The 14,763-nt window shown below is 37.0% G+C and overlaps 2 protein-coding genes across 2 annotated transcripts; both read left to right on the top strand.

The window, feature by feature from the left end:
- The first annotated feature begins 3,268 nt into the window (after positions 1-3,268).
- LOC109050640 (NADH dehydrogenase [ubiquinone] 1 alpha subcomplex subunit 9, mitochondrial-like) lies at positions 3,269-7,297 on the top strand. The gene is made up of 11 exons (XM_019068210.2): positions 3,269-3,379; positions 4,096-4,266; positions 4,373-4,470; positions 4,571-4,662; positions 5,309-5,450; positions 5,627-5,729; positions 5,895-5,965; positions 6,048-6,124; positions 6,239-6,334; positions 6,879-6,945; positions 7,028-7,297. The coding sequence occupies exons 1-11, from the start codon at positions 3,325-3,327 to the stop codon at positions 7,196-7,198; spliced, it is 1,143 nt and encodes a 380-aa protein (XP_018923755.1). The 5' UTR covers positions 3,269-3,324; the 3' UTR covers positions 7,199-7,297.
- Positions 7,298-8,448: 1,151 nt separating this feature from the next.
- LOC109078304 (probable polypeptide N-acetylgalactosaminyltransferase 8) lies at positions 8,449-14,466 on the top strand. Its single transcript, XM_042715915.1, is given in 12 exon segments — positions 8,449-8,541; positions 8,640-8,833; positions 8,835-8,915; positions 11,538-11,704; positions 12,001-12,184; positions 12,275-12,472; positions 12,837-12,951; positions 13,039-13,224; positions 13,334-13,471; positions 13,604-13,699; positions 13,771-13,938; positions 14,105-14,466. Coding segments are annotated over 12 exon segments (1,755 nt in total). The 3' UTR covers positions 14,240-14,466.
- Positions 14,467-14,763: the final 297 nt, after the last annotated feature.

Genomic DNA, 14,763 nt, shown 5'->3' with positions numbered 1-14,763 from the left:
TTTTTTATCATTTACCAACTTCAAACTCATGGTCTGTAAAGTTGCGGTCACACTAGAGTTTGAGCATCCAAAATTAATTTGTGACTAATTTGGCAAGAGGATATGATGCTTGTAAGGCTTCTGTATTTCACAAACTAAAATAAAATAAAAAAATAACATAAAGTAAATAAATAGAGCCTCTATATAGTCTAGTGTGACCACATCTTCACTCTCCAGTCTAGAGGAATCAGATTAGTGGTGATAGTCTGTGTTTTGACTATTCAAATGATTTATTGATTTCTAAGTAAAGTGAATAATTTGGTGCTTGTGATGTATTTTGAAAGGATTATTACTATGAGATTGTTTGTAACAATGGCATATTTTGCTGAGCATCATGCTATGTGCATGTTTATTGGGTCTAGTGTGCTTTTTCATTTTTTGTTTCAAAACATCAAAGCTTTTAGTGATGTCATTAATAGAGCTCAAGGTAAACTTGAGTACCAAAGCAGCTTTATTGTGCAATATTACTGCATGGATTAACAGTGTTTGTATGTTTGCCACGTTTTTTATTGTTTCTATGAGTTAGTAAGCTGTCGTGCAGTAATTACTGAGCCAAAGAGATTTATCATATACATTTTTGTTCTAGAGCAACACATCCTCAGACTAAATCTGACGGAAAGCACACTAGATCATCAGAATGTGCACAATACTTGTGGGATTGAATTGATGATGACTGATAATGATGGCAATGCTGCTGCTGATGATGGTTATGATTTAGATTTAGAGGGAAGGTCCAGAATGTAGAAATTTAAAGTAAAATTAGTGGATCATTGTATGTTTATACAATATGAAAATCCAACATTTTTTGGATTGTAATAGTATATTTTCCTGTACATAGAGTTCTTAAGGTAAATACCATGCACCCTGTGTGGATGTCACCAAGTCATGTAAGCATTAGACAAGGTTTTACTTGTTCTTATATTGTTTATCTGTTATAATAGAAAAGAGATTTTTACTACCATGTGCTATCTCTCTCATTTGTTGTTTCTTCACAATTTAGTTCATGGGATTTTAGAAGAAAGTCTTGAATCAAGTGTGTTAGGTAGTGCCTTTCAGTATTATAATTAAATATTTTAAATTGTCTCCTGAAAAATGTCTGTAAAATACTGTCATACCAATGACAATAAAGATGTAATACCGTACTGAATGTGATTTTTTTTAATGCAAAACTTGCTTTGGGCTTGATTTATTCAGTATAATTTACAAACCCGATTCCAAAAAAGTTGGGACACTGTACAAATTGTGAGTAAAAAAGGAATGGAATAATTTACAAATCTCATAAACTTATATTTTATTCTCAATAGAATATAGATAACATATCACATGTTGAAAGTGAGACATTTTGAAATGTCATGCCAAATATTGGCTCATTTTGGATTTCATGAGAGCTACACACTACAAAAAAGTTGGGACAGGTAGCAATAAGAGGCCGGAAAAGTTAAATGTACATATAAGGAACAGCTGGAGGACCAATTTGCAACTTATAAGGTCAATTGGCAACATGATTGGGTATAAAAAGAGTCTCTCAGAGTGGCAGTGTCTCTCAGAAGTTAAGATGGGCAGAGGATCACCAATTCCCCCAATGCTGCGGTGAAAAATAGTGGAGCAATATCAGAGAGGAGTTTCTCAGAGAAAAAATTGCAAAGAGTTTGAAGTTATCATCATCTACAGTGCATAATATCATCCAAAGATTCAGAGAATCTGGAACAATCTCTCTGTGCCTAAGGGTCAAGGCCGGAAAACCATACTGGATGCCCGTGATCTTCGGGCCCTTAGACAGCACTGCATCAAATACAGAAATGCTACTGTAATGGAAATCACAACATGGGCTCAGGAATACTTCCAGAAAACATTGTCGGCGAACACAATCCACCGTGCCATTCGCCGCTGCCGGCTAAAACTCTATAGGTCAAAAAAGAAGCCATATCTAAACATGATCCAGAAGCACATGCGTTTTCTCTGGGCCAAGGCTCATTTAAAATGGACTGTGGTCAGACGAATCAAAATTTGAAGTTCTTTTTGGAAAACTGGGATGGCATGTCATCCGGACTAAAGAGTACAATTACAACACAACTTATTACAAGCGCACAGTTCAGAAGCCTGCATCTCTGATGGTATGGGGTTGCATGAGTGCGTATGGCATTGGCAGCTTACACATCTGGAAAGGCACCATCAATGCTTAAAGGTATATCCAAGTTCTAGAACAACATATGCTCCCATCCAGACGTCGTCTCTTATAGGGAAGACATTGCATTTTCCAACATGACAATGCCAGACCACATACTACATCAATTACAACAACATGGCTGCGTAGAAGAAGGATCCGGGTACTGAAATGGCCAGCCTGCAGTCCAGATCTTTCACCCATAGAAAACATTTAGTGCATCATAAAGAGGAAGATGCGAGACAGAGAAAGAAGACCTAAGACAGTTGAGCAACTAGAAGCCTCTATTAGACAAGAATGGGACAACATTCCTATTCCTGAACCTGAGCAACTTGTCTCCTCAGTCCCCAGACGTTTGCAGACTGTTATAAAAAGAAGAGGGGATGCCACACAGTGGTAAACATGGCCTTTTCCCAAATTTTTTGAGATGTGTTGATGCCATGAAATTTAAAATCAACTTATTTTTTTCCTTAAAATTATACATTTTCTCAGTTTAAACATTTGATATGTCATCTATGTTGTATTCTGAATAAAATATTGAAATTTGAAACTTCCACATCATTGCATTCTGTTTTTATTCACAAATTGTACAGTGTCCCAACTTTTTTGGAATCGGGTTTGTAGTTAGCCCAAAATGGACTTTATATGTTTATCAAGGGGATTTCTATTCATTACTACATTAATATTTAGACTCGATGTTATTATAATGCACTAAAACAATAGTGAATTTTTAAGTATTTTGGAAAAGTTGGAGAATAACTTGTGTTTTCTGCTGTGTAGCAGATATACTGCGTTTAAACAATAAAATAAGTACAAAAAATTACTTTTACATATTTTATATGTTGATTTTATAGGTTTGATGTAAACAACTCGTAATGTTAGTACAAAGTGTGGGGAAAATCCTTTATAGGCTATTGTCCGAACCCGGCGCTTTCTGTTTTGTTTTTATAATATATTTATAGCTTAGTTTTTGCTTCATCGACGTATTTAAAATTATACATGAAAAAAAATCTATATCTTTCTATAAGTTTACCGTACCGTCCCTAAAATTCAGCTTTGGCGTTTTTCAGTTTGCGTTTGACCCTCCCCAGCTTCCGTTCTCCCTGCTGACGGCCAGAATCATGGCGGCTGTCGCTCTGATTTGCCGTCCTGTGGGTGTCCTTCCCAAGCTTTCAGGTGAGTTCACAGTTAGATTAGTTTACCATACACACAGTGTGACTGTATATGAACTATTATGGTTGAGGCTGTTATCAGAACGACTAATAAAGCGATTCGATGGTGTTTAAATAAGTCGTTATCTTGTGTTTTGTGACCCCGGCTGAAGACATCAGGCCTCATTTGTGCACTAGTACAGTTGAAATGTATTACTATTGTCAGAAATATGTTACTATGTCATTTAAAACTATAAACACGTGCGGTTTTGCTGTAAGATTTTAATTTTATTAATTTAATTTTAATGCGGTAACTTAATTGTGCGCTCTATGCGGTGCAGCATAATCAGAGACTGTCTCAAAACATACCTAGAGAGAATTTATAATCATCACAAGCGCACATGAGATACCCAGAACGCTTCTTTTATTATTTTATAATTCCCTTACACGTTCTGCAACCTTTATCATGCATATGTTTATGCTAAGTATTGTTATTCTGAAAGACGCTCTGCCTGTAAAGCCTAAAAAAAAAAAAAAAAAAACAAGAATTATTTTTTTAAATCGAATGCTTTTTGTAAAAGAAAATCTAAAAAACTTTGCATACCATATTGAATGCATTGTTGTAGAATGCATGTAGAACAGTTTCAACTGTTGATCATTTAGAGGCTTAAGATACAGTTTTGTCAGTGTACTTGAATTATTGAAATAGACATATTTTGTTTTTATTTCTTCTGTCATCAGGCACCTGTTCTCCGGTGTTGCTGGCGGCCGGTCCTGTGGCCGTTCAGCACAGGAAGATCCATCATGCCGTGGTGCCCAGAGGAAAAGGAGGCCGCTCGTCTTTCAGTGGGGTAGCTGCGACAGTGTTCGGAGCCACTGGCTTCCTGGGGAGATATGTTGTCAACCGACTTGGTGAGTCATGATATTATTCATTGTAAAAACCATAATGAGCCTCATTCACTTACAAGCCATCCATTGCTGTTTCATTGGTTTGAAAAGTTGTACTGGTTTGTTTTAGGACGTATGGGCTCCCAGATCGTGATTCCTCACCGGTGTGACCAGTATGATCTCATGTACCTCAGACCTATGGGTGATCTGGGCCAGATCATCTTTATGGTAAATGCACTCACCAGCATTTGTGTTATATCCAGAGGAAGAGTTTCCTATTTAATGAAAGTGGCCTAAACTCATAAAATGCATTATGATGCTTTTTCAGGAATGGGATGCAAGGGATAAGGAATCGATCAAAAGAGCTATTTCTCACTCCAACGTGGTGATCAACCTTGTGGGAAGAGAGTGGGAGACCAGGTACTAGAAAGTAGGGATTTTAAAAATACAATTCTATGTTTACTATGCTTGTTTGTAGGGCTGCACTATTTGGCCAGAGTTTTGTGAATATATATCAATATGGCTATATTATAATAATAATAACAATAATAATACAGTAATGATGGTAGTAATATAAATATTACTAAATAAAATGTAAAAATTACTAATAACAAAACAATAAATACTATTGTAATAATTCGCTGTAAACAAAAACAATCAAGTATTTAATCAAATATATTATAATTATACTTTATTTTATAATTTTTTTCGTCATTTTCAAACATGAAACTTTTATTGATGAGCTGTTCATGTGTAGAAACACAATGCTATGCCTCACTCGAACACATGCAGCACATATATTTATTTAATTAAACAGCAACCTTTGCAGTTTGATAATCACGCTAATTAATTTTGTAATTTCAGTTTTGATTTTGTTTCAAATTACTGTGCCAAACATCAGAGCTTTACTATATCTCAAAATCAGATGATCCTGAACCTGCCTAATGAACAAAATTCTTCCTAAGCTAAACAAAATTCTAATTTAGATACCACAAGGTGGTCTGTAGATGTATTCAATAGATTATATTTCTATAAAACAGGCTGTCTTTTTTCCTCCTTTTTAAAGGAACTACAAGTTTGAAGATGTCTTCGTCTCCATCCCCCAGCAGATCGCAAGGGCAGCTCATGAAGCCGGAATCAAAAAGTTCATACATATGTCCCACCTTAATGCAGATATCCGCAGCCCTTCCAAGTACTTAAGGAATAAGGTAAAGGTTTAATAATGTGCTAATATGCTTAATTGGGTGTGCCAATAGCCAAATAGCAATTTAGGCTGCTGATGTAGGTAGACCTTTCTAAAGTCAATAATAATGCATGTACAAAGGTAAAGTGGATAATTGCACAGTTGTTGTGTCATAACTGGTCGTGTGTGTAACTCTTGCAGGCTGTAGGTGAAGCAGTGGTGCGGGAAGAGTTCCCTGATGCCATCATTATGAAACCCTCTGAGTGCTTCGGAAGAGAGGATAGATTCTTGAACCACTTTGCTAGTAGGTGTCTGATTATATCCTGAAATCAGTTACTGATTGTAACTATTAAAAATATGCCTTGTTGTTGTATGTGTTTTGTGATGACAGAAGTAGAATTTGGTCTGTCTTAAAGGGACAGGTCACCTGTTTGTTAAATTGGTTTTTCCTGTAATTGTTGTTGTTTAGATATGCGTTGGTTTGGTAAAGCTGTTCCTCTTATTGCGATGGGCAAGAAGACAGTCAAACAGCCTGTTCATGTGAGTATCAACCAGTTTGAACACAAGAACACATCTTATGTAAATATTCATGCAATATTATGCAATATTTTGCTTTTTAAAGGTGGTGGATGTGGCCAAAGCCATCGTTAATGCCATCAAAGACCCCGATGCTAATGGGAAAACATATGCTTTAGTTGGGTAAAAACCAGTCCAGTTTCTCCTTCATTGTCTTCTAATTTTGGAAAGTGCACACTTTCCAATCTATGGTTTCTTGTGTCCGAAATAATATGAAATGATTCTCTTGCTCCACAGGCCCAACCGGTATCTACTGCATGACTTGGTGGAGTACATATATGCTCTGTCCCACAGGCCATATTTGGCTTACCCCATACCTCGCCCTCTCTATCAGTAAGCATTTCCTAAAAAAATCCATTTATATGACTTTTCTTAAAGGTGAAGTATGCTAATAGTGTCACCTAGACATAGTTTTGGCAGGTTCTTTTTAATGTAAATTTTAAGAGTTTTGAAGACCTTTTTAAGACCAAAAAAAATGTCTTGAATACAACCACTAGAATACGGAATTATACCTATTACTGTACCTTCTGATCACACAACTTGTACATTTACTTAAGAAGCAAAAATACATAAAATACATAAAGTTTTGTTTTATTAGAAATGTTTAAAAAGGAAATGAGTTTATTTTTAAATTTAATGAGTTTATCTTGATTTAAGGGTGTTTAGATATTCGTATTGGAAAACAAATCAAGAAATTCTGAGGAAGATTTTAATTTTTTTGCCGTGAATGCAATATTTTATGCCATGACTTTATGCCATGGATTAAGAGAATGTAGTTTGATAAAAATCATACAACTTTTGCTTTCAACCTGACAATTTACAGAAGTTTACCTACTTTGGCAGCCACATATATTCCTTTTGTGTTCTCTTGTTTTAGCCTCATAGCAAGATTTTTTGAGATGAACCCTTTCGAGCCCTGGACGACCCGTGATAAAGTCGACCGGGTATGTGTTTCAGAGCATTACAAAATTCTACATTTAGTATATCATCAAGAATGTAATAAATAGTTATAACCCTCATTTATAGTTCCACACAACGGACATGAAGTACCCTGACCTCCCAGGACTGGAGGATTTGGGCATTACACCTTCCTCCATTGAGCAGAAGGCCATTGAAACCTTGCGTCGCCATCGCCGTTACCGCTACCTGGATGCTGAGCTCGGAGAGACCAAGGCCGCCAAAACAGTCAGCTATTAAACAAGAGGCAGTGGCTCCTGTGTCCTGTCAGATCTCTGCAGGTCCTCACGTGTTGTTAAATTGAACCTTTTCTGTACATAAATAAAGATATTCAACATATAGCTTTCGCATGTTTTATTTTCCCCTTGTGCGAGTGCGATGCATTTTCTTACAATTGCCTGATGTAGAAAAAAACTACAGATGGAACAGATTTTTTACATAGACACAAAAAATTATATTTAATATTCAGTGTCTTTAATGACTAATGACAAGTGGTCTTGTGTGCTAAGTTATAGGTGATTTACATTCAGTAGAAATTAGTATTGATCACATGACTTTGTTGGCTAATGTTATTCTAAGGTGAAGGTCATGCTATTCAATATATTTTTTTAATTCAAGAGTTTTGTTTTGTGGTACTACATCCCACTTTTCTTATTTCATTTAATTTTACTAAAAAAAAAAACCCAAAGAAAATAACTTATTCAGCAAAGATACATTAAAATGGATCAAACGTGACAATAAGACCTTTGTATTACTACAAAAAAGTCTAACCTTTCAAATAAATGCCTTACCTAACATCCAAAAGTCCATTCTACTTCTCCAGTCAGCAACAGTTATGTTCTGTCTGTGTGATGTGACGTCAGGTGGCACGCTGTTTACAGCAATCGTGTATTATTGCCTTGCTTATTACAGTAAAGTTACAGGAAGGTTACAGCAGCACTAAAATAATGTATTCCCGCTCAGTCAAAACTACCCAGAACAGAATGCAATATAAATTACGGTATTTTACTGTAATGTATAAATGTGGAATTGTAGGCTACTGTAGGATTATACAGTACCGTGCTGCTAAATCTACAGTGATTTCTAACAGTGTAGAGTTCATACCAGGTCAAGAAAATATAATCATACATTTATCATGTAGGTACCTATAAGGTTCTATAATGATTACAAAGCATTGCTGCTGGTTTATGGTTTACTTAAGTCCCTAAATGGTATGTGTATTTGACAGACATTTTATTACGCTATAATCCAGCATAGAAATGACTGTTTTTGTTGTATTTTTTATGGAATGATTGCAGGCTTGGTGAGCATAATAAATGTTAAATCTGATGCTTCTGATCAAATCAGCAATTACTTTAACCACTCCCATATCTTAGAGGTGTCTTGCATAAATCAAAGTGAACTGCAACTTTTTTGACAGTCACCTTTATGAACAAGCACTTGCATACCTTCTGAGGATTAGAAAACATGGCCACAGAGACATTTTGAAAATGAGGATTGCTGCTAGAGTCCGTGTGTTAGTTATTGGTGTCATAGTTTATATTCTTGTGTACATGTCATTTATTAAGTCAGAAGATCCAGAGGTACTTAGGAGACTGAAGAGAATAGAAGATCAAGTTAATAAAATAGGTGAGTTTGTGTGCATTACATACATTTTGAGAACATTATTAATGACTGAAAGATTTTCATTATCCTGTGGAATTATTGCAATATACTTCCAATTTCAGCCATAGAAATCAAAAATCAAAAAGTCAGAGAGGCTGTTGTGGAACATAAAATTACAAATAAAACGGAGGTTAAGAAGTACCCAAAATCACTTCTCTTTAAATCATGGGGAACTGAACTCACAGAAGAGGAACAGATGGAAGCAGAGAGGGTTTCAACAGTTCGGATACAATGTGTTCCTCAGTAACAGATTACCACTGAACAGAACAATCCCTGATACTCGAGACATCAGGTAACTGCTTTACAACTGTTTTCTAGTTTAATATATATACTTTCTATTTTAATATATATCATTAATTTTGTTGATTGCAAAGCATGAAAGTGGTGGGGTTCCAAAAAGCAAGGTTAATTTAACATCACATACCCAAATTCTTTAATCCACATTGCTGCCTTCTGTAACTTGTGATTGTGTGCATTTTTTAATCTTTTATTTTAATCTTTAATCAGTTTTTATTACTGGGAACAATTACATTGTTTTGTTTAATGCTTAAAAATAAGTTTATATTTTTATGTTTAGCAATTTTACTTCCACTTTTGTTTGAAGGTGAGATGTATTTCTATAACAAACATCACATATGTGATACTTTACGTAGAAAATGTCCCTTTGCAAAACGGGGGGAAAAAAACTTTTGAATGCAGATCCATGATGTGTGAAATGTGAATAAAATATAATAGAAAAAAGCTTATTTTATGTTACTATCTTTTTTGTTACCTTTATGAACAAGCACTTGCATACCTTCTGAGGATTTTTTCCACAAACCAATGGCGCTCTAGCCCACCAAAAGCCTGCTGCTCACTGCTGTAGAAGGAGCCCCGGCAGAGGAAGAAGCCTTCCCCTCAGGCCATCTGGCACCTAAAGTGCAAATTTCAGAGCAAATTTCCAGCGACGATGCTTCAAATGTCCCGCCGCGAGTGCATTGCCTGTCTGGGCAGCACCCAGACTGTGCTGACTTTGCTCGGGGATCGTGTCCTCCCCGCTCTGCTCTCCCATTTCCGGTGTGCTTCACACGTGATGTTCAATGCCTCTCGTTGGCTGCATGCGGCCTGATATCCTTCAGCACTTCTGAAGAGGGGATCACTGCTGATGATTCCATCATTAACAGCATTGGACACTGAAAGTGAAAAGAAAAAAGTGAGTGAAAGTGATGTGACATACAGCCAAGTATGGTGACCCATACTCAGAATTCGTGCTCTGCATTTAACCCATCCAAAGTGCACACACAGCAGTAAACACACACACACACCGTGAACACACACCCGGAGCAGTGGGCAGCCATTTATGCTGCGGCGCCCGGGGAGCAGTTGGGGGTTCGGTGCCTCAAGGTTACCTCAGTCATGGTATTGCCGGCACGAGACTCGAACCCACAACCTTAGGGTTAGGAGTCAAACTCTCTAACCACTAGGCCACGACTTCCCCAAGAAGAGTGGGACGCAAACAACAGGGACAAGCATGGACAGCGAGCGATCCACGTTCCGTCTAAGGCTGTGGAGGATCTTGGCCTGGCTTGGTCGGCTCCGGAAGAGCCCACCCACAGCCTTCTCGATGAATGGTACCTGAAGGGACACTGTGGTACAATGGCGGTACTCCAGGTGTTTCAGGCCAAACTTCTCCACTTCATGGACGAGTCTGGCCAGGATTCTGATGCCTTTAAGGAGCTGCGCACAGCAACCGACCTGGCTCTGCATGCTACCAAGGCAACGGCACAGGCAATCGGCAAGGCTATGGCCAATCTGGTGGTGCTGGAGCACCACTTTTGGCTGAATCTAACTGAGATCAGGGACGGTGGCCTTCCACAACTCGCCAGTCTCGTCTATGGGACTATTTGGCCCTGCTGTAGATGGGTTTGCCGAGCATTTTACAGCGGCACAGAAGACCTTGCAGACTCTGTGTCACTTCTTGCCAAAGTGATTCAGTGTGGCGGGTGGTTCAAGTCACCAAAAGACCCCATCCACCCAGCAGCCTGCAAAACCGACTCAGCCCTGGCTAAAACCTGAGCCCGGGCTTCAGCAGCGCCCTCAGATGGCAAAACACTATCCATACATGAGGCTCCATAGTAATGCTGAAACTTGAGCCTCAGAATTTATCCTGCATGCCGAGAGGAAGAAGAGAGGATCAGTTCTCACAGAGGCCGGAACTCCCTCAAAGAAAGCTTGCGCTCACTCTCCATCTCTCCGTTCAACACCGAGCGATGGAAGCGCCATTCAAGCTATGCCCATCCTTCTAGTTCAGCACGCGCCCAAGCAAACAAACGCTGTGATAGTGAACCCTCTCCTCATTACCATGAACGTCAGTTCCTCGCCCCTGTGTAGCGAAATGCCTTTCGTAAAACTGAAACCACTTGCCATCTATGGCATCTTGCACCTGAATGGCTTAAAACCATAATGTTTAATCAAAATGTTTAAACTGAGAAGACTTAAAAACACGTGAAAATTTAAATTTTGAGTTATCAACACTGGCCCAATCGTTCAGACAGGTGATTTTAGTTTTAACGGGGCTGACATGATAGACAAAGGGGCAGGGGAGAGATCGCTTTAACCCGCGGCAACTGCGCGTGACATGAAAATAAATGGACACTGTATCAATCCAATCAGCAGGTTTACTTATATAAGTACCACTCTTTCCATTTCATAATTTGCTGTTGAGTTAACTGAAATGTAAATTTTATTTGCACTTCATGACCACCATACAGAACTGATGCTTATATTTTTTCCAAAGTTAATTTTTTTTTTTTTTTAGGATTTTTTGCTGAAAAGAGATTGTTTTTGCTGTCATTTTTGATCAATTTCATAAAGTTTATATATATATATATATATATATATATATATATATATATATATATATATATATATGCAGATGTGCTACAAAGAGCTACCCCAAGGACCTGCCAACCATTAGTGTGATTCTGATCTATTTTAATGAAGCTCTGTCAGTCATTAAAAGGGCAATCCACAGCATCACTGACAAAACTCCTGCTCATCTGCTAAAGGAGATCATCCTGGTGGACGACTACAGCTCGTTTGGTTAGTTTCACCCTAAACATTTGTGATATTTTATTTGAGAAGGTTTTTTTTTGTGTGTTTTTTTTTTTTTTTTTTTTTTTTTGTCAAGCATAAATCTGATAACAATAAAGAAAAATAAACATAATGGAAAATATAGAAAGATTCATAAGACAAAAGTACTGATTTAAACTTATTTACACAGTGTGCATTAATTCGTAAAATTATTCAATTAAATATAATTTGTTATACTCTAAATATTAATCATTTAATATAACAGTTCATTCTATTTCCATTTTATATTTTTTATTTCTTGACAGAGGATCTGCAACTGGCTCTAGATGAATACATTGATCTATTTAATAAAGACAACCCTGGCCTAATCAAGAAAGTGAGACACAAAAGGCATATGGGCCTTGCCAAGGCAAGAGTCTCAGGCTGGGAAGAGGCCACAGGTCAGGTGGTAGCCATTCTGGATGCACACATTGAAGTTCATAAGGAATGGTAAATACTATACCACAGTCTGAGTATGATAATAAGAGGGACGTAATACCTTTTAAATATACTGTACATTTGACTGCCGTATTATTCTAGGGCAGAGCCACTACTTGCAAGAATCAAAGCAGACAGGACAGTAGTGCTGTCACCGGTGTTTGACAAAGTGCTTTTTGACACACTGGAGGTTAAGAAGTATAACGCTCGTGCTCATGCGTTTGACTGGAACCTCTGGTGCATGTATGAGTCCTTTCGGCCAGAATGGTACAAAAACAAAGACCCATCAGAACCAGGGAAGTAAGTGTAACTTTTTCACTTTTTTCACATTTACTTTCTATCATTCATTTTAAATGTCCCTGATGGAATGTGACAAACGTTTTTAAAAGTAAAATGCCACCAAGAAAAATAACACAGACTCATATGAAGAAAAAAAACTTATGTATCTGTGTTTTTGAATAAGTTGAGCGAATGATGCAGCATTTCTATTGATCAGTGTTTCTGAACAAATCAGTTGAGATTTAATTTACAATGAATTACTTTGGGAAACAGAACTAACTGCTGCAGGACATGCCAACTATTAACATAATTTAATGAATAAATTAACAGTTTGCAGTTTATGACTTGATTGAAGTAGTACATATGCATTTTCCTTTCTTGTTAGGAGTCCCTCAGTCATGGGTATCCTTGTTGCTGAACGTCAATTCCTGGGAGAAATTGGAGTTTTGGATGAAGGAATGACAATTTATGGGGGTGAAAATGTTGAATTAGGAATACGTGTAAGTCATTACTGCACATAGTGGTGCCAAAATGATGCCTACAATATGTTCTTGGATTTGATTAATGTCTAAAATGTAATAAATCAGGTCTGGCTCTGTGGTGGGAGTATTGAAGTGGTGCCGTGTTCAAAGATCGCACACATCGAAAGAGCACATAAGCCCTATTCACCAGATCTCAGGAAACCCATGATTCGAAACGCCCTGAGAGTGGCTGAAATCTGGCTGGATGAATATAAATCAAATGTGAATATTGCCTGGAATCTCCCTCTAAAGGTAACAGTAATAGTAAACATTGTTTTAAGGTTAGCTGAAGCTGAATATTGACAGTCTTGTTTATATTAATTTCATTGATTCTCATATCAGCCTGTTTTTTTTTCTCTAGAATCATGGGCTTGATATCGGTGATGTGAGTGAAAGAAAACAATTACGAAATAAACTCAAATGTAAGCCCTTCAAATGGTATCTGGAAAATGTATATCCTCTCCTAGACACCTGGAAAGACATAATTGGTTATGGTGCGGTAAGCAACAAAGATGTTCAAAGTCTTTTAATATACAAATTTTCCCTGAAAAGAGGAAATAAATACAGTTTACTAGATTGCTCAATCTAAACTAGTTATCCTTAAACTGCTGCTGTTTTATTCTCATAACAGCTGAATAATGACCTTAAAGAAAAATTCTGCGTTGATCAAGGACCTGTTCCTGGAAGTGTACCTATTCTTTATGGGTGTCATTACTATAAACCTCAGGTACTGTGTGTGAGTGTAAACCATTGCTTTGAGTAACCACATCCCAAAAGCACTTTTCATTTGATTGACAGCATTGTTATTACAACCGTAATGGAGAGATCTACATTGGAGGCATCAAATCTCACACGTATAACTCTAACCGTTGTCTAATGGATCCTGGCAGTGGAAAGACACCAGCGTTGCACGACTGTAAAAATGCCAAGGTGAAAGGATTGAGTATATACTGGGACTTTTCTCAGGTAAGGTCCTGCTGTGTGTATTATTTAGAACTTTTATGGAATATTTCACAGCACATTGCTAAGCATTGCTAAATGTGTGGTCATTCTGTTTTGTCATTTACAATTAGATTTTTAGCATTGTTATAATCAGTGGAAATGTATTTTCTGGTTTCTGGTTTATTTTTAGGGAAATGCAATAAAAAACAGAAACACAAATCGATGTCTTGAGATCAGCCAAGGAGAGGACTCCTACTATCATCTGATTTTGCAAACATGCACAGGACAAAAATGGACAATACAACATGTCATCAAAGACTTTTAAAAGGAAATTTCACAGAAGTGTAAACATTGTAAAGGACGTAGATGTATTAAATGTGTGTACTGGATACATATGACTGTGTTCTTGTTTTTGAATAAATGTTGTTACAATTTTGAATAAACTGCTAGTTTAACCTGATACAGGTGACAGGGTTAATTACATCAAATCATATCTTTGAGTGTTATATTGCTACTGAGGTCTGTGTCCTGTGACAGATTACATAATCACGTATCATTTTGAAGTATAATTTTAATGTTGCTAAACTACTGATAACATTTCAAAATCACTGATCAAACCATTACAGTAAAATGACATTGGTGTTGGTGTACAGCATAACAAATTACAAATGTACAAATAATAAAAAAGTACTAACGTTAGTCTAAACGCTGCAGCATCAATAAAGCGCATTATCATATGCATTCCCTTATCACCGGAATTTTATGGATTTGCAGCAATAAAAAATAAAAAAAAGTAATAGGATCAAGTTTTGAAAAGTGTTTAATTACCCGATTGAAACCTATAATAAA

This window comes from Cyprinus carpio, chromosome A25 (assembly GCF_018340385.1).
Source record: "Cyprinus carpio isolate SPL01 chromosome A25, ASM1834038v1, whole genome shotgun sequence".
Classification (NCBI taxonomy): Eukaryota; Metazoa; Chordata; class Actinopteri; order Cypriniformes; family Cyprinidae; genus Cyprinus; species Cyprinus carpio.
This window is presented reverse-complemented; position numbering and strand designations above follow the sequence as displayed.

Excerpts from the sequence above, each read along its gene's own strand:
- LOC109050640 (XM_019068210.2), top strand. The coding sequence starts at position 3,325 with ATGGCGGCTGTCGCTCTGATTTGCCGTCCTGTGGGTGTCCTTCCCAAG. Across the intron at positions 4,471-4,570 it reads TGGGCCAGATCATCTTTATG|GAATGGGATGCAAGGGATAA; the intron begins GTAAATGCACTC and ends ATGCTTTTTCAG. Across the intron at positions 6,335-6,878 it reads ATACCTCGCCCTCTCTATCA|CCTCATAGCAAGATTTTTTG; the intron begins GTAAGCATTTCC and ends CTCTTGTTTTAG.